At 40.4% G+C, this 20370-nt stretch overlaps 1 protein-coding gene and 1 long non-coding RNA gene across 2 annotated transcripts in view; one reads left to right on the top strand and one right to left on the bottom strand.

The window, feature by feature from the left end:
• Positions 1-136: 136 nt before the first annotated feature.
• Positions 137-20370, bottom strand: part of tll1 (tolloid-like 1) — a 42635-nt gene continuing 22401 nt past the window's right edge. The window contains exons 7-22 of the mRNA XM_086032513.1: positions 19479-19657; positions 19132-19237; positions 17967-18091; positions 16810-16925; positions 15439-15541; positions 15200-15316; positions 14268-14413; positions 13451-13646; positions 13064-13189; positions 11936-12096; positions 11684-11864; positions 7767-7892; positions 7298-7425; positions 5518-5731; positions 3901-4151; positions 137-3166 (exon numbers count right to left, since the gene is read on the bottom strand). Coding sequence (XP_085888639.1) covers positions 3032-3166; positions 3901-4151; positions 5518-5731; positions 7298-7425; positions 7767-7892; positions 11684-11864; positions 11936-12096; positions 13064-13189; positions 13451-13646; positions 14268-14413; positions 15200-15316; positions 15439-15541; positions 16810-16925; positions 17967-18091; positions 19132-19237; positions 19479-19657 — 2410 coding nt within the window. The 3' untranslated portion in view covers positions 137-3031. The remainder of the gene's footprint in view (positions 3167-3900; positions 4152-5517; positions 5732-7297; positions 7426-7766; positions 7893-11683; positions 11865-11935; positions 12097-13063; positions 13190-13450; positions 13647-14267; positions 14414-15199; positions 15317-15438; positions 15542-16809; positions 16926-17966; positions 18092-19131; positions 19238-19478; positions 19658-20370) is intronic.
• LOC147146443 (uncharacterized) lies at positions 10934-16034 on the top strand. Its single transcript, XR_015087047.1, has 3 exons — positions 10934-12661; positions 12919-12967; positions 15215-16034. It is a non-coding gene; the product is annotated as an uncharacterized LOC147146443 (long non-coding RNA).

The following is a 20370-nucleotide window of genomic DNA, read 5'->3' on the forward strand; positions in this document are numbered from 1 at the left end:
GGACGTCCATTTTGGCTCTACGTGGTTCGTTGGGCCAAAAAAGGTAAGTCGTACATCTGCAGCTCTTTTCAACCTGTGTGAACTTTAATGATGCTGCGGACGTGTGGGACGTGTCAGCGTCACAGACACAGACGTGGACTCTTAATAACATTTATTATAATAATTATAATAATAATAAAACACATTGGATTGGGGTCCTCTCGAGCTTGGCACGTAAGAGCGATTTGTCGTCATTCCACTTCAAAACATTTTACATACACACACATACGTGTTATATAGCATCTTCTATAACACACTGATGCAGGGAGGGAAGGTGCGGGGGAATGCACACAATTGCGTTTGGATGTCGAGCAGCTACAAAATGACACACCAAGGGGGCCATACAAAATAAAATGCTACTGAAATAATGTAATGTTGCAAGAAAGAAGTTGTATTTGTTAGAAAGAAAGTCGCAGAAAGTCTGAGTGAATTAAGTCACTCTTTTTTTAAGAAAAATGTCCTCATGTTTTTCAAGAATTTTGAGTTATTTCAAGGGGAATAAATCTGCGATGATTAAGTTAAAACATTTTCAAGAATAAAATTTGCAATGGAACTAGTATAGAGGCATGGTTGAATTGGAATCATCGAGAAAAAAAAGGCATAATGTTTTGAGAATAAAGTCAAAATTTACATTAAAATAATGTTCTTTTTTTTCGAGTACAGTAGTCCCATTTTTAGTCAGAGAAAAAATAGGATTGATTATTTTACATTTTTTTTAAAGAAATTCCGAACCATATGGGATTAAATAGATTATATTTAAAGAAAAAAAACATAATCATACAATAAATAGTATATTATGAGAGGCTTTTTTCAGATTTTTGGGGATGAGAGAAAACGTTGAAATGTGATTAAAATAAAGTTATGTATGTTATTTTTATTTTTTTTAAGTCTGAATCTTTGTTGAATAAAGTTGAAGAAAAAAGTTGCATTATTACAATAAATAGTCTTTAATGAATTTTCATTTTTCAGGGGAAAATTTAAATTTTGAACTTTGTGGAAAAATTAAGTCAAATTTCATTTGAAGCATTTCAACCTCATCAGAACAGTTAGATTTGTTTTAGAAAAAAATGTCATCTTATGTGGGGAGTGGTATTTTTCTAAAGAAAATATTTTAAGAGAAAATGTCAAGTAAAATCTTGCATTTTCCAATTTTTTGGGGAGGAGTAGAAATAAAGTTACACAAATAAAGTCCAATATTTTGAAATTTGTTATAATTTTTGGAAGAAAAAATATGGCTATATTCTGACAAAGACAAAACTTCATTCTTGCAGTGTCATTTTTTTTTTGGTAGGGTATTGCCCTAATACTCCTGCGGAGATACTACACATCCCATTATTGCTTTCATTTTTGTTTCTTTTCTTTCTTGTTTTTTTTTTTTGAATACATTTAAACATGAAAACATGACACACCAACACATCCATGGAGTACTAAGGCAACAAAGTAGTTCCACAGGACTAGTGCTGTCCATCATGTCCGTCCCTGTAGCACCAATGGAAATGTCTTCTTGCCTGTCGTGCCCACAGATATTCCCTTTCAGATATCCACCCCAAAAATAAATGATTTGGGGGGCGGGGGGAATGAGCAGTGACTGAAAAGGTTCATTTTATCTGTTTGTTACCTCTAAAATGTGTATTATGCTACGTTTTCATTGCACTTTGTCTGTTAGTTAATGTGATGGTGCAGCTTGCATGGGGTCCAAGCGGGGCAGTGACCCTCCAGATCCAGCAGATGGGGCTGTGGTGAAAAGAAGTTGGCTTGGGTTGCCACTGTAATATACTGTGATACACAGTGCCACCACCTGCAGGACTGGAGTGGAACTGCAGTGGATTACACTTGATTTGTTTCAGCCTGCTTACATTGGGGCCAAGTGGAGCAATGCAGTGGATATAAAAGGTTTACATACCCCTGTTGAAATGTGAAAAGACATGACAAAGTACTTTTTTTTTTTTTTTTGACTTTTTGGGTCGTTGCAGTCTACTTAACATTGGGGTGATGTGATGCGGGGAAGCTACCCACCTGATTTTTTTTTGGGCCTACTTTTTTGGTCGTTACCATTTGCTTTCATTGGGAACAAGGGGGACCAAGAATCCACAATAATTTTTTTGCCAAGTGAGGCTGTGACAAACCTGATTTTTAAAGTTTTTATTTATATATATATATATATATATATATTTTTAATTTATTTATTTATTTTTCACTTTTTGGGTTAAAGTCTGTTTACACCAGTGTCGAGAGTGGATGGAGACCCACCTGATCACCCCCCCCACACACACACACACACACTCACACAAACAGACTTACACTTTTTAGGCCATTACAGGCTGCTTACATTGGGGCAACAGTCACTCACCTGATTTTTTTTTCCCCCGCACTTTTTTGCCCGTTATGGTCTGCTTACATTAGGGATACATCACCGTGCATTGATGATAAGGAGGCATAATGACCAACCAGATATTTTGGGGAGAGTCTTTTTTTTTTTTTTTGCCGTAACAGTCTGCATACATCGGGGCAAAACGTCTGAGTGACCCACTAGAGCCGGCAGATGCAGCTGTGGTGAAAAAAACTGTTGGCACCCAGTGTGAAATGTGCATTACCACCACCTAAAGGACTGGAGTGGAACTGCACCGCCAGTCAGGCATGTATACTGTATTTCCGGTTGTATTTGTTTTTCCATGTATCTTTTCTCTGTATGCACACACACGTAAAAGTCAAGACAAGACATTTGAAGCCATTTTGGAGGTGGTAAATGGGGACGAAAAACAACAATAAAATCAATAGTCTTGCAATAATCTGTACAGTTCAAGAATGGAGGATGCGTAAATGCTCGATGCATTTTTCCATTTTTTCAGGTTCTTTAGTTCATCTTGTCAGCTTATCATTCCAGCATCCAATGAGCAGCTTTGACGTCCGTGACAAACATTCGGAATTCTCTGCATAATTCCACCCTGGCGTTCTTCGTCCGCGTCCACGGCACGAGGAGGTTTTCTGGAGGTCATTTCCTGGCGTGAAGGCTCTCCTGGAACTTGGCGCTGGAGTAGCGGATGTGGAAGCCCTTCTTGCTGATGGTGTCGTCGCTATGGAAACGGATCAGCAAGGCGTCGCTGGGCGAGTAGATTCCTTCCCTCGGCTGATGGGAGAGAAAACATTGTCAGTGTTTGAAATGAATGATAGAAGGATACTGTTTCTCAAATAGCGGCTGTTATTTAAAAATTTAAAATCACAATACAAAATATGAATATTGAATTGAATAAAATCTAACAGCATCATTGCAACAACCAAATTACACAAAAAAAGCCTATTTTTTTTCTTCAAATTGGTATGTTTACATTTTTTAAAAAAAACATTACATAATGTATGCTTAAATCAAAATGTAAAATATTTTTTAATATACAATCATATAATAAAGGCCTCTGTCAGTATTGCATTTTTAATTAAAAAATGTGAATAAAACTTAAAATAAATTATATTTGATTTGGCCTCTGCTCTAATATGACTGTTTTAATTACATTTTGTTATTTTTAACTTTGCACATTCCAAGTAAAATGTAGATATATATAAAAACTACTACAAAAAAATAAATAATATTATTCCAGTGATTTGAGTTTGTGCAAATAAATACAATAGCACATACTGTAAAACATAAGAAATATGAATTGCAAGTTTGAACGGGGAAAAAAAATCTAAAAAAAAAGCATACCTCTGACTTAATTTTGACTTTTTAAAGATTTCATCCAAAAAAAAAAAGTAATATAACAATAAAAACATAATTTAAAAATGTATGTATACATATACTGTAAAAAAAAAAGGCTCCCGGTCAGCAGAATAAATGTTATGCTCATTATTTTCTCTGCGCTTTCTTACCCCCGAGCCGCAGAATCGTCCGAGCCTGTGCGAGTCGGCGTCGTAGCCGTTGTAGAGTTCGATGAAGTCGTAGCCGCAGTCGGCCTCCTCCTCCACCTCGAAGGTGACAAAGCTGAGCTCGATGCCGTAGCCTTGCTCGGCCATCAGCAACCACTCGCAGTCGCTGTGGCCCGGGTAGTTGTTGTCCCCGAACTGGGCGTGCGAGTACAAGTTCTTCTGCCGGGCGTCCGCCTTCAGACGACCGCCGCACTCTGTGCACATGACAACGATGCCTTCCATCAAACTGAGGGAAAATTTCACAGCTTTGGGGTTGATTGACTCTACCGCAGACGGTGGTGGTCCTTATTCAGTGCATTTTTGGAAGAAGACCAGATAATTCATGAAATCAAAGACGGCGTGGTGGACTGTTTAAATGCTAAGATACTGCTGTTTTGGTGAGCAAGAGAGTTCAAATGAGCCCCGCAGCAAATGCTTTAATTTGTGTGAACTGTAAAATATTGTCAAAATAGAAATTGTACAAAATGGACTTTGTAAAATACTGAAAATGTAACGGTTAAGTTGGAAAATACGTATTTGGAGAGGCTTTTGTTTGTGTACACACATTAGGGGTTTAAAAAACCTGCTACTTACTCTCCTTATTTTCGTGATGGGAAATGAATTAGCGTTTAAATAAATAAAACAATTGTACAAACTGTAATTGTAGAAAAAAAAAAAGAAAAATAATGTTAGTTAAAAAGTTAAATGGTTGCAATTAGATTTTTTATGTACTTTGTTTTATTTTAATTAAACAGCAACAAAAATCGCAAAATTAATATTACATAAAATTTTAGGGTGAAGTCTTTATTTGTACGGAAACTCACACACACACACGGTCAGTATTTGAGTATATATGCTGTATGTACCTATAATAATTAGAAAAAAAAGATTTTATTTATGTACTATTATGATTTTAACCATGACCTTTTATGCACGGCACTTTTATCTGTCTTACGGTTGAGGTTTTTCATGTGCTTCATATAAATAAAGTTTAGTTGACAGTATTAAATTTTTGGGGAAAACGTTCCATTTTTTGGAACGGAGCATAACAGCAGAATCAAACCTTATCCTAATGTACTTTATAACTCAATGTTACATTACTGTATTGTTAGTGTAAATGTCTTACTATGTTATCACTACAGTATTATGTAAATGCAGATTGTTTAGCCCTCCAAAGCTGTAGGGGGCAGTACACTGCTGGCCGTTGAGGGCCTATACATGGAAAAGAGGATCTCGTCCCCGAAGCTGCTTTTAGGTTAAATTCACTGCATTTAGCAACTTTTAAAGCACTGGTTTGGCATATAATACCTTCTCACAACTTTGATATGTCCTTCGGGGACCTTTTAAAGACGTAAATTGCCTTTAAGAGCAAAAAGAGTCGCCACTGCTGCTTCTAAAGCCCGGTGTACTTTTCTTGTCAGCCACTAGATGTAGACATTGTTCTAGCCAAAGTTTTATTTGCACAAGTGGGTTTACTGAAAGTGACTTAGAATGTAAAATGATTTTTTTGTTTTGTTCATTTGTTCTTTAAAGAATAACAATAAAAAAATCATTTAAAAAAACACTTGTGGTTTTGTGTACCGGTGGCGTGAGTGGCCTGGAAGCCCTTCCGCTGCACGGAGGCATCGGAGATAAATCTGAGATACATCCGGTTGGCTGTGGACACCAGCGGCTCTGGAACCTTACTGCCGCATAACCGCCCCAAGATGGCCGCCGTGTCGCCGTCACCGTCGAAGGCCTCCAGGTGATCGTAGGCGCACTCTTGGTGCTGCTCGATCTCGAACTCGCTGAACGTCTAGGACAGAAAAATAATTTAAAAAGTATATATATTTTATCAAGGCACCACTTTTCATTGAGGGCGGTCAATTTACTGACAAATGTAGGTGCATTTTATTTATTATTATTTTATTCTGGGGCATAATGGCGTAAGTGTGTTTGTAAAACATATTTTCACTTACATAAGCGATTTTTGGAGATTATGGATTTAAATGTGAGTGACCATGTGTCAGGTCAAGTAAGGTTACAATTGGCTCTGAAGTGTATTTTTGTGCTTTTAAGACCTTGTAACCTCATGAAAAAGCATGTCAGTTTCAAATCTGATCCATCCACTTTACATACTCATTTTCAAATACAAGATTCATGTAAAACACAATGAAGCCCACTTAATGAAAGCATATGTGACAGGTTGAAAACATGCAGCACGTTACAGAACATCTACTACAATACGTGACAAGGAAAACCTTCACAAAATGGCGGCACACGCTACTTTTTAAAGCAAATGTCAAATTTACTTGAAAACAAGATCTAAATAGATACTATTTCTATACATAGATACTACATTAATGCTATGATGATTGTTACTGATATTTGTATTTTATTTTTGCTAAATGTTTCTATATTTTTTTTCCCACCACAGACATACAACATCAAACATTTGTGTTGCCCATGAAGGAAATGGGCTACTAGTACATAACATACGCATGCATGTGTGCACACGTGTAGGCAAACCGCACACACAACACGGTGTGTGTGGGTGTGTGTGAGGGAAACAGATGGGGAAAGTAACCCGAGGCCTTTTTTTCAATCGCGTGAACACACTCCACACGTTTTAGCCCCATTACAAAAATGTGCACCTTTTGAGTTAATTCATAGTTAATAAGTGGAACATGAAAAACCTCACCTTTTGTTTGCATTTTTTTGTTTTTGTTCAAAAGCAAAACTGTCCGATTTCGCGGGGAAAAAAACAGAGCACATGGACGCTCTTTGTAAACAATTACAACTACTTTATGGAAAAATAATCTGAGGTCGTCCTTCAGCAGACTTTGTAAACAAATTGACTTTCTAGTTTATGAGGAATAAGATGATGTCACTTCTAATTGATGGGAAAAGACGACATCACACTTGGCACTCTCTTTGCGAACAAATGATCCTTTCTGTCTTTGGAAAAAAAGACGACATTGCACCTGTCCGCTCTTTGTAAACAATTTAACACCCTAATTTATGGTGTGAAAAAATGGCGGCAAAATTGGATGTTCTTTGGAAACTAGCTAACCTTGTAGTTTATGGACACAGATGATGTCGCACTTGGTTGCTCTTTGGAAACTAATTAACCCTTAGTTTATAAAATAAAAAAATAAAGAAAGATGATTTTGCACTATTTAACCTTGTAGTTTACGGGAAAAGGTGACGTGGCACACGGATGCTCCATGTGAACAAATTGCACTCTGGGTGCCCTTTGGGAACAGATAAAAATGGGGCTGGGGGGGGGTGTCAACGATGACGTTGCATTTGGACTCTGTTTGTAAACAAATGCGGTTCAAATCTGCCTGTGATATTTGCCGCGTTGAAGGCGTCGACTTACGATCCTGACGCGGTGTCCCGGCGTGGCCGTGATGTCCCAGGTGCACTCCTTGCGGCTGGGGTACTTGTCGGGCCAGTTGGGGCTGCTCAGGCTGCCGCTGGGGCTGTGGATCTTGTGCTCGCACTCGGCTGCACGCACACACGCGGAGAGGAAGTTGAAATGGAGGCTGCGCAGGAAGAGGTCAAAGGAAATAGAAAGGGAACAGGAAGCAGCGAGCGGCGGGCGTTTGCCAAAGAAAAAAAAAAAAAAAGTAGAGTGTGAAATAGGACACACCAAACCATCCTGACTGTGATTACGCACACACTTCTCACAATAGGACCGGCACCATAATGCAGCGGCGCCGTCGGAGCGCAGGCGTGCAGTGCTGCATTTTGTCCGTACGCTTATCGATTGATACTATTGATGACACTCGCCCCGGTCAAATTGAAAACCACATTCGGCGCCTTTGGCAAAACCTGGACGGACCCACCTTCCTTGCAGTCGTGCTTGTTCTCGTGCAGCACAAAGCCGTGGCGACACTGGCACACGTACGAGCCCACCGTGTTGACGCACTCGTGCTGGCAGCCGCCGTTGTCCTTGCTGCACTCGTCCTTGTCTGAGAGAAAGGCGGGCAAATTCAAACCGGGTGGCAAACGCGGGCGACAGAGTGTTTGCGATAGTGGGGAAAGGCGACAAAGTGAACAAAACAGGCAACTAGCTCACAATGACATCGCAGAATGGCAGCCGGACGGACCAATCAGCATCCTTTCAGGAGATAGTCCCTCGTATGTCATAATGTCCCATTTTTGTCCTGTTTATGTCCATTTTTTTTCACGCAGTGTTTCACAATGTCCCCTGCTATGTCCCATTATTTCCCATGGTCCATCATGTCCTATTTTGTCCAATAGTGCGGCCTTTTATGTCCTATTTGTCCTGCAATGACCTCTTTCATGTTCACCGGTGTCTAATAATACCCCCATTTTTATTGCATTATGTCCAACTTTGTCCCATAATGTCCTTTATGTCCTATTATTACAGTTATGTAATAAAATTGGCATAATCGTAAAAAAAACATTCTTAATATGCATTTATATGCAACGCACTGTATTTGTGTACACAGGGAAATCATACTTGAATTCATACATTCGCACATTTTTATTTTATATTTATAATAACTCATTTTATAAATTTTGTTTGGTACAAAGGGAATTTACATACTAACAGTGTTTCAAAGAAATGTATTTGTCTTTATATTTTTTACGTTTAGGCACGTTCTTGTTTTGTACCAAAAAAAAAAAAAAGATTGTTTGAATAACCGTGATTTCAATTATTACCAAAATAATCCTGATCAATATTTTTTGGATAATCGAGCAGCCCTACAGTTATGCCCCATTTTTTTTTGTGTTCCACAATGACCCCTATTATGCCCCATAATAGCCCCCCTTTTAATGTCCCATTTGGTCTTCATAAGTCCCATTTTGTCTCGTAGTGTCTATTGTCCCCTTTTGTAACTTTTGTGTCCTGGAATGTCCCTGATTATGTCTCATCATGTCGCGTTACGTCAAGTCAAGTCAAATTTGTCAATGTCCATTTTCCCGTTCCAGTTTGTCCCACGGTGTCCGTCAATGTCTTACATTTTCTTCTTCATTTCTTATTTCCCCACCCCCCGCCGCCATTGTGTCCCTTCCTTTTTTCCTCTGTGTGTGCGTGTGTGTGTGTATATGTGTGATGTGGTATTACGTTGCTATTGGGGGCTCAGTCGCGCTGTGTCACTGTCTAAGGAGCTTTGCCGCTGATGCCACACTGCGCGTTCATCGTAGCAATCCTTTAGGTCACCGCGGGCACACACACAGACACACACACCCACCCACGCACACACATTTACGCTCACGTGGATTACACGTGTGTGCGTGTGTGTGTGTGGGGGTCGGAGAGGTGCAAAGGGACCTCCCTGAAGCTTCTGTCGCACACGCCCACGTGCACAGCAAACACACTTAACTGTGGTTCACGTGCACAGCGACGTTACGTTCTGTGATTGCCCGCGCGATAGACTAAGAGTGATTCTGCATCAGGATTGCGTTCAAGTTGTCTTTTTGTCCTAAAGGTCAACAAATGATTCCCTGCTTTGAATACGCCGAGGGATATTTGTTGTCATTTTCATTGGGGAATCATAGCAGTGTCCCACTACGCCCACTTGGATAGAATTATAGAGCGGGGGGGGTGAGGTGCATTGGCCAATTAAAAGCTCATATCTTCACATTTTGCATATTGCTTTTTCACATAAAATGGCAATCAACAAATACCTTTGGAGATTTATGCTTTTTATCCAATCGCGACAATCTGACATTTAGAGTTCATGTAAAGTCATAAATTGTACGAAACAGAAGTTGAAAGACTGCAGGGACAAAGACGTTATTTTACAAAAGGAAAATTTTTGGGCACTAGACAAAGCATTCATTATTATGAATTAATTTATTTTATGTGAATGAATGTGAATAAAGTCATAATGGCAAGTATGATGACAAAATGAACGTTTAACATATTGTAACAATGCGAGAAAAAGTTGTAAAATTACGAAAATTCAAGTCAAAATATTGAAAGAATAATGTCATTTGTTCATGAAAAAAGCTACGTTGAGGGTGAAAAATTGTAAAGGAATGACACTAAGGTTGGCCTTTTTTTTTTTTTTTTTTTGCCAGAAGCGTCGTAATATAATGTGGAGGATTTTTTTTTTTCAGAAAAAAATTGAAGAAATACTGCCACAAAAATTTTGAAGAAAAAATTAATTTCCAAAAATAAGTTTAGTGTCACAATGAAAAGAGAAAAATATTTAGTGGCTGTTTGTGTAGGTGGTTTGACATTCATGTGAAAATGTTACGACTTTATTTTCAAAATATTTTGTCACTATTTTATATACCGGCATTTTTGGTGTGGTGTTAGTACTTGACCTTTTCTTAAATTAAAAAAATATATATATAATTGTATGTTATGACCAAATGTTTCCAAATACAAATACTACAAGAGTAAAAACCTTTTGACCATAATTTTACCTTTTACTCCAACTAATTTGTAGCCTGTAGCAATTTGATAGCGTATTGTAAAATTGAGCGTAAAAACGTGGAATTGGGACAGAGCACATGTTTCCCTCAGATAGGAGGAAAATGGATCTGCCGGCGATGAGCCGTGAAGACGCTCCAGCGGCACAATCGCATCACGTTACCTTGAACCTTGGGTGAGCTTGCCGGCACTTTGGCGGCGGCTACGCGGCCTCGAGCCGCCGAGCGGCCGAGCTTTGCATTCCGGCACGACTCAAACACAAACAAACGGTCAGGACACAAAGCCATCTTGTCTGACGAGGGAGGGGGGGGGACAGAGGGTAGAGCGCGGGTGGCCCGGGAGACGCCCGCCGGAGGCCCGGGACACAGACAGGACATACATGAATTTACCGGTCACAACTTTAGATACACTTGCAGATTCTAGTTGGAGAGTTAGTTGGAATAATAATAGTGCTGAAGTTAGAAGTGTTTCTAATAATTTGGCCCCCTCCTGTAGCTAAAAAGGTGAATGTGACTGCGCCTTTTGTCATAAATTTACCAGAGTGTAATTAGATGTAGATTAGATTAGATTAGATTAGAGGCTAGGCTGTGTTATGCTACGTTGTGTTTTGTTATGATACATTATTTCATGCCATATTATGCTACGTTATTTTTTTTCCATCTCATATTACGTTATGTCATGCTCTGCTATGTTAAGCTACGTTATGCTATGCTACATTATGCTATTGCAGGTTATCGTATGCTATGTTAATGTTATGTTTTGCTACATTACGTTATGCTACACTATGTTATGTTGGTAATAGACAGGCTTCATGATGTGTTACACGTTATACTATTTATTGTACATAATTTTGTGCCATGTTATGCTTTGCTCCGCTATATTATGCTAATGTTACATGATGCCGCATTACGTGCTACTTTAAGCTACGTTATGCTACATTGCTCTATGTTTACATTGCGTTATGCTGCATTACGAGCAAAAGTAACGGGCAAAAGTGTTTTATAAACGAAATCGAGGCAAAGTTCTATTTATCTTTTTTTAGTGAAAAACGATCCAATCTGTGACTCAAATCCGTCATCTAATCAAAACCGAATGTTTTTTTTGTTTTTTTTTGCCGCGTTACGATATGTTTTTCTGTTATGTTGGGAATACACGGGCTTTATGCCATCTATGTTATGATATGTTATGCAATTGCATGTTATTGTACGTTGTGCTAAGCTAATTACCTTATGCTACATCACGCAATGCTAGGTTACATTACGCTACGTTAAGACTTTTCCACGTAATGTCACGCTATTTTGTTGCGCTTCATTATGTAACACACGGGCACCCACATCAAGGTGTGCTTACCTGAGAAGAAATGCGCCTTGAAGCCTTTCTTGGACACAGTGTTGTCCGACTTGAACTCGATCCTCATGTTGTTGTACTGCGACGTGATGACTTCAGGGACCTCGGTGCCGCAGTACTTTCCGTGCAGCTTGGAGTCGGGCGACAGGCCGCTGCGCACCTCTACATAGTCGTACTTACACACCTGGTCAACACATGGTGACGTCACACCTCCACTAGGGGGCACCACAACCAAAGGTGGTGGCTTGCACTCACCTCGTTGCCCTCCAGCTCAAAGGCCTCAAACTGCATGGAGATGCGATACTGCGTAGGGGCCACCACGTGCCACACACAGTTCTTGTTGGGCGGGTACTCTTTGGGCCAGCCCGGCGTGCTGATGGTGCCGTTCAGCTTGGACAGCAGACCGCCGCACGCCGCTGTGTGGAAGCAAGGTGCACTTTATGCCTTTAGCCGGCCCACCTGCCGACACGCTACATCGTCACCAAAATCAGTTGTTACACTTGTATTGGCATTCAGGGATGGGAAAAAGTTACTCAGGCAACCCTCCTCCTTCGATCCTCCTACACACTACATTGGAAAAGTTTGGAATCAGTGGGTACACTATGTGCAATTATACAGTAGTTAGTCTACTTTTACACTTCTCACATCGGTAATAATGTTCCAAAATGTCTTCGCTTTCACGAATATCTTCTCCACTCCCCTACACATTACATCATCAAGTTAAAGGTGAGTGCGCATCTTATTATTTTATACCTAATCATACGACTTTTTTTAAGAATGAAAAAAATCTGACGGATGACTTTCTTGCCTTCGGTAATCCTCCTTTTCCACACACACTATCCATCACTACTTTGAAATAACATTACTAGTTAACTGATTTTACACTCAAAGTACAGTTAGCAATAATCTTGTCTTCACCTTCGGGCCTATACCGTCTACACTCCCCTACCTACTACATCATCATCATCATCAAATATAAAGGTGAGTACAGAAGACATTATTTAATACATATATTAATCATACAACTTCTTTTCACAATTGTATGACGGTTAAAAATGTTCAAAAAAATCAGATGGGGGAACTTACCGCCTTTGGGAATCCCCCTTTCCCCTCCCCTACACTGTCATCAAAGTTTTGGGTCACTACACCAGTCATCATTACTTTGAAATAAAGTTACTAGTTCACTGATTTTTACGCTCGTACTACAGTTAACAATGCTAACCTTTTCCCCCCTTCAGGAATAATCCTTCTCCACTCCCCTACACACCACATCATCAAACGTTGAGGGTGAGTATAGCAGATACACTTTTCACCTTCAGACACAACTCCTTCCCGACACGCTTACAGGAGTCAGAGTCAATGCTAGACTATCAACAGTGTTACCTTCGCAGCTCTTTTTGTCGGGCGCTAGTTCGTAGCCTGGATCGCAGGCGCACTTGAAGCTTCCCAGTGTATTGACGCATCTCTGCTCACAGCCGCCATTGTCCGGCTTGGAACACTCGTCCTCCTCTGGAACACACGTGGCATGAATATTTCATTTGTATAATCATTTGGTGCCATTTGGATTTTCTCTGAAAACGCCGCCGTGGTCATATCATTCAGAATTTGATATTGGGAAAAATCTAAATGTTTTGTGGAAAATCTCCCCTGACCAAAAAAAAAAAAAATGTTGCTTTGCAATCATAAATTCATCATAGGATTAAATCTTGATGAGAAAAGTGAAACACTCTTTGGAATGCGACCGGGAAATGAAAAAAAGGACAAGCGTACCCTTGAAGAAGTTGGCGGCAAAGCCCGCCTTGTTGACCGTGCCGTCCGAGACAAACTTCATCCAGAGCGTGTGCGCGGTGGAGCGCACGTCCTCGGGTTTGTCGTAGCCGCAGAATCGACCGATCAGGGGGCTTGTGTCCAGGGGGCCGTCGCGCACCTCCAGGTAGTCGTACGCACAGCTGTCGTGTCGCTCGATCTGACCGACATGAAATAGATAGATTAAAAAAAATTCATGCAAAAAAATATTTTAAATAAATAAATAAAAAATACATTGAAAAAATTTGTAATTTAAAAAAAATAAATAAATCAATACAAAATAAATAAATAACATAGTTAAATAACATGACTAAAATATAAGAAACACTATATACCTACGGGTGATTAAAAATAAAAAATTGAATACAAATCGAAAAATAACGGAAATGTATATTTTTTTTAATTCTTTTACGTCCTCCTCAATAAAAGTCAATGACTCATTACGCAAATTAATAAAGTCATGCAACTGTATGGTATGAATAAATTTACAAAAAAACTAACTGCACACGATGGAGTCAATTAGCTTTTTTTTTTTTTTTTTTTTCGCTGTTGATATAAGAGCTGCATGATGACTCCTGGACCGCACACACACAAACACGTAAGCACACACACTTTGATTACCACCCTATAAGAGCGTGAAATCCAAACCAGACATTCCCACACACATTCATGAGACTTGCACTTTCTATCCATATGACTTCAATGGGGGGGGGGGGGGGGGGGACAGTAACCCCATCGTTTGATGGAGGGGCCCTCGGACAAGAAATAGCCAAGTAATCACCTCGAAGGCCTGGAAACTGAGGCCCACGTTGTATCCCTCAGAAACGGTGATCCTCCACACACACTCTTTGGAGGGCCGGTAGTCGTCGGGATAGTTGGGGGACTGGATCTGCCCCGAGTCTTTGTTGATGTCGCCGCCGCAGATGGCTGCAAAAGCGCACAACAAGTACACTCATGCAGACACAAATGAAGAAGAATAGACTACTATTACTACTACTTTCACTGACTCATTAAGTTGCTGGAATATTTTCATAGGGGATAAAAATATATGCCTGTGTAATTTTTTGTCGTTATCTGTTATGTGTTGGTCCACCATTTGGTTTCAAATATATGCTGCTTATAAAATCATGACTATCGATGCTGGCCATGAGCAAGTCAATTGTTTTTGGCGAGCTAACAGCCGTTATTCGTGTAAAATGCATTATGGTGGTCGTTCTCGTTTTTTTCAATAGATTTTTTGGGGTTGTTAAAAATAAATGCATAAAAAATCTAGATATATTTTTTCAATCCTTTTGCAATGGGGTGTCAGTTATATGAGGCTTTTTTTTTTTCAGTATTCACGGCCCCGCAAATAGCGGCGATCCACCGACTCTCAAATACTATTGTCTTCTCAACATTTCGGCAAGTCTTGGGCGTTGCCAGCTAGCCGCTAGCTGCTATCAGCGAATGTATGTACTGTATCGCTTTTTCATTCGCAGTCCACATAGTTGTGTCGGAATGGCTATATTTGAAATTTTGACTAGAATCTTTTTTTTTTTTTTTATGGGCAAAAGTGTTTTATAAACGAAATTAAGGCAAAAGTTGTATTTATCTTTTTTTTTTTGTGAAAAACGATCCAATCTGTGACTCAAATCTTATCAGAACGGAAAGTTTTTTTTTTTGTACCCTTAGTATGTTTATATAAAGTGCAAAATTACAGAGTATTTTTTTTACCTTCATAAACGGCAGCGAAGCCCTTCCCCACCCAGTTGCTGCTGCTCCGGAATTCGATCCACATTCTGCTGTCGGTGGAGGTCAGGACGTCAGGAAGCTTGTCTCCACAGAACCTGCCTGGAGTGCGCACACACACACACACACACACACATACACGGACACAAATGTCATTTTTTTTCATGACTCACCACAATTTTTAATCGTTATGTGTGTGTGTGTGTGTGTTGCAAGCCTCTGACCCAGCAGAGGAGCTTTCCTCCAGTAGCCGTCGCGCACCTCCATGTAGTCGTACCAACACAGGCTGCTCTTGTACAGGTCCATGGTGGTGAAGTTTAACACGATCTGTGGTCGAACAAAGTCAAAGAGTGGGAATGTTCTTCTTTCCCTCGTTTTTGTTGCTCGTCACTTTTATTCGCTACACTTGAGTGTGTCACCCCTACGTGTGTACGTGTGTGTTCATGTGCCGATGTGTACTGTGTACAAAACCAGTCGCGAGTTGCGTAGGTGGATTCCGAGATGGGAGGCAAATGATGGTCAAACGCCGACCTCTTTCATCGATTAATAGTCGATTATACATATGTCGGTCAATTAAAGTTTTTAATCATAATTAATTGCAAGATTTCCAGTTAACTCATGATTAATCGCAGATCACTCGCACTTACATGCGTCTGTTGTTGGTCGCACGGCTGCTCTAGATGTACATCCATCCACCCAATCAATAAATTGTCTTTTCAAGTTTTTCATGCTCTTGTTAATTAACCTAAAAGTGAACAAACGTGTTGACCTGACACAAACGTGTTTGTGTCTTTTAGTTCAGTGGTACAGTAATTCATAAAGTTATTTGAAGTTAAAAAGATAGACAGTTAAAAGAAGCGTGAAACGTGGAGTCAGATTTGTGTCAAGGTAATTTTTCTGCCAGTAGGGGGCATCAGGGTTTCATGGTGGACGTTGGTGTCAGGAACAGTGTGTTTTTCTTTTCAAATTAAGAGCAAATTAACTGGAACATGAAGCAACTCATGGACTCCTGCCCATTTTGTTAACGGCCTCCACAAATATTTGGATTTTTATCATAACTATTATTGCTAAATTATGTTATAGCGACTCCTTTGCACATATGCCTTACCGTAGTTATGTTTTATACTGATGCACATTGTCATTAGCTTTCCTGCAAACGAGCCAGAAATGACACCAACGATGTTACACAAACGATCTTCAAGGGTTACTCAATTAAATACGCATAAGTCTAAAGGGCAGGTGACTTGGCGCCACTCCAAGTGACAAGCCGGGCATCCGCTCTTGGCTCTCAACGGGGTCTGGGAGTGCCCATGCAGACCGCTTTGAGCGTTGTAGCAACCTTCCATTTAATTACTCCTTCCGGACATTGCATTTAATGCTTTTTAAAACCTTGAATTTTCCCCAAATCCGTTTGATGACTCAATGAAACTCTGCGTCCATTCATATCCGTCGTAATGTGTAGCATCACAGAAAAGCCGATGAGTCTTTTTTTTTTTTTTTTTTTGGGAAGTTTGCCAAAACCTAATTTCTGCAATGCGGGTCACTGTGACTCACTTGTGCTGTGGTGGCTCACGCGTGCGCGCATGTGTGTGTACCTTCTCTCCCGGCGTAACAGATATTCTCCACACGCAGTGAGTATATGAAGGGTATCCGTTGGGGTAGCCAGGAGATGAGAAGTTGCCTGTGGAGTCCTGCAGGGTCTCTCCGCACGCTTTAAGACACACACTGCAGAGTTACGCCTTTGTTTTCATCCGATATGTTCACGCAGAAAACAACGTAGCAAGAACAGCCGGATTGGAATGGAATTATGTCGCTTATTCCTATTTGCATTTGCGTGCGGTTTTGGGGGTCAAAAGCCATGAGTCGGGGTCATGGTGTTATCATATTAGTCTATATTGAGAAAATAATTCCATAGCTGGGAAGCCTTCATCGAGATTGTTAAGTATGACAATTTTTCACCTCGCTACTGTTATGTTCGGGAAACTCCCAATTGTCAAAAATCAATTGCCGTGAAATCAAATCACATGAGGGGCAAACAACTTTTTAGTTGCCGCCACGAGATTTGGGGACAATTGGTTAGCAATTGTGGCAAAAACGATGACCTCATTTGACCTTCATTTGGTAACTAAATAAGAGGCTGCAATGAGTGACATTTTTAATTCAAATGTTTTATTCTATGTGGTTTTACTGACATGTTAGGGTATACTGTCAAAGTAACTATTGGGAGCGGGCGGGGGTCCATTGTGTCATCAGCATAGTGATGAAATAATTACAGGTATGGAAAGTCCTCATCAAGACTTTTAATATGAGGTATGAGATTTTTGACCTAGTTACTGACTTGATCATTTGTGGCAATCGAAAGCGTGGATATATATATATTTTTTTTATGCAGCTCTTGTATCGGACGTCATTAGATAATTGTTTGGCCGATGTGTGCACAGTTTTGTCTTTCAGTTCAGGACACGCACGACCTCTCATGACGTGTGTGCGCGCGTGTGTGTGTGTGGGGGGGTTTCAACAGATGAGATCGTAAACCTTAGCGACAAATTCAAACTAAATGACGTGAGGCTGGCTGGTCAGGGACCGAAGGAATGTCAAAACGTGCGCATGAGGCGATCGGAGCGTGACGTGTGCAAGTGAACGCGCGCGCCCTACGGAAGCGGTTACACTGTTGAAGCTCCTCTTCCACACACAAAGTAACACGTCCATGCACACATACGCAAAACAGTGTCAAAGTAAACGTAATAAGTACCTGGACATCTATAGAGCTTCCTTGCCTGTGCAATGTCTCCTTTGCTGAGTCGAGTCCGCTGGCCAATCGCAGGCCGGACGCCATTTTCGTCCCTGGAGGGAAGGATGGTGTCAAGGAACATCCCCCTTGAAGACACACACACACACACACACACACACACACAAAGAGCAATTTTGAAGGATTTCAATCCAAAATGGCGACATCAAGTCCACAGTCATGCAAAGGCCGAGTCATCAGGAACACCTTCACAATGGAATAACATGAGTTGGAATACAAATCAGCATATTTTCATGTTGACATGTTTTTGGGTCACTGTGTCCGCAGATGGGGGGGGGGGGGGGGGAATAATTACAGATCACAAAGGTTGTCAATCGATACCTTCAAATACATTTGGCTTTTGCTGCTAAGTGACTTTTGACATTGTTAATGTCCTTGTTTGGAAACCCTAACCCAGGCTCGGAAACTAACTCGAGCAGGAAAATTTTTTAATTTTGATCAGGGCGTCATATGAGGACGTATTGACAAAATAATCACAAATCTGGAAAGTCCTCGTCGAAGGCTTTCATACGAGGTATGACTCCATGTGCTTTGTTGCAAATCCATTTTTGACAACGTTAGAAGAATTGTCAAGCGATTAACCTTTTTTTAACTAATTAATCGCAACATTTTTGATGATTAATCGCGATTAATCGGATTTTTTTTAACTACAATTTTTTACAAAGCTTAGAATCGATATTTACCTGAGTAAAATCTTGGAATTGATAGGGCAAAAAAATATAGTATATTTGAAGTATATTTTGATCTAATAGCTTTCTTAGATCCTTGAACACGATTCTTTTCCTGTAAAATACACCTGTTGAACGACACACCAAAGATACGTCTTTCAGCAACTATTATGGTATTTGAATTTGGCTTTGCAAAGTGCGCAGATTATTTCGGATTTTGCCAATGAGCCATCAAGCAACTTTTCAAAACAAAACTACGCAAAAGTCCGTCTTCTTGACAGTGACGCTTCTCTAAATTTGGCTGCTAAGCGAGCAGAGGGAAGCTGCCACAGGACGTGAAACAAAACCCGCGCTAACCATTTTTTTTTCAAAACTGAAATTAATCTCCATGGTTAATGCTTTAACTTGAAGTCAAATCCTCACGATGTGGAGCGGTTTACCGTGAGAAGGTGTTCCTGGCGTAGTGCATGATGCTGTCAAAGTCGTACGGCTCGCCCAGAGAGTTCACCTCGCCCGGCTCCATCTTCAGGAAGTTGTACTCCTGACCTGGGTGAAGCGCACACGCACACACACGCACAGTCGAAAAATGTTTTATTATGACATCGGCAGTTGACCGTATGACTCATAAGTACCTTGGAACTTTTGTAGCTGTTGGGCGCACCATTCCAATAGAAACAAATAGAATAAACACCTCCCTCCAATAAACACTTCTCGGTTCCCAAGAGGTAAGTCCCGTTTTTCCTTGAAGCGGCGAGGCCAGGTGCATTGTGGGTAGCGCGGTTCTCACCTGGTTGGATGTTGTCGCGTATGATGGTGACGTGGTCGTCGCGGTCGGGCCGCGTGTGCTCGTGCCAGAATCCGATGACGTGGCCCAGCTCGTGCACCACGATGCCAAACTTGTCGCAGTTCTTGCCGATGGAGATGGCCTGGGGCCCGTTGCCGCGGCGACCCACGTAGGAGCAACACCTAAGCAGAGTTTTGGGCAGGCGCTTTAACCCGTGCATACTATTCATTTCCCATGCACGCTTACTATGTTCCAGGCGGGGTTATTATAGTTCGTTTTCATTTCGATTTGACTTTTAGTTTTGAAATTCAGTTTGTTTGAATTACTTTTTAAAGCAGCTTTGTTCGTGTTTATTCGCTTTTATTTTTATTTTTTCGTTTTTGTTTCATTCGAATATATCTCCGCTCGTCATGTGAAAAACACTTATCTCCATTTTTTTTTCACTTTATTAGTTTCACATGAATGGTGTTTTTCCGCGTTACAGACATCGCATTAATGTGAAAATTAAAAAAGTTTCCAAAATTGGAGATAAGTGTTTTTCACGGGACAGCGACGATATGAAGTATTTGTCAAGTGCAAAATAATCATTGAAAAAAATGGTCACCAAGTATTGTGTAATAAAGTTAAGTAAACCACAATTCTCAAACTACTGTTTGACCTTCCTTCTTCTGTACGATTCATATTTTTTTCATAATCGAGCAGCCCTACTGTCCCCACTGTCAAATTTGACTCGTAACAGCCTTAGCCTACACGAACTTTTGTGGCATTCGTACGAATAAATGTTTTAAAGCAACACTGTGTCGTGTCAGTTTTTGTTGATTATGGCGGCGCCATGTGGACAAAAGTGGTAGTGTTTGGACAAAAATCAACCACGTTTCCCATGCGGGCCAGCGCG

Source organism: Filicampus tigris, chromosome 6, assembly GCF_054856515.1.
Source record: "Filicampus tigris isolate MCC_2025a chromosome 6, RoL_Ftig_1.0, whole genome shotgun sequence".
NCBI classification, from domain to species: Eukaryota; Metazoa; Chordata; class Actinopteri; order Syngnathiformes; family Syngnathidae; genus Filicampus; species Filicampus tigris.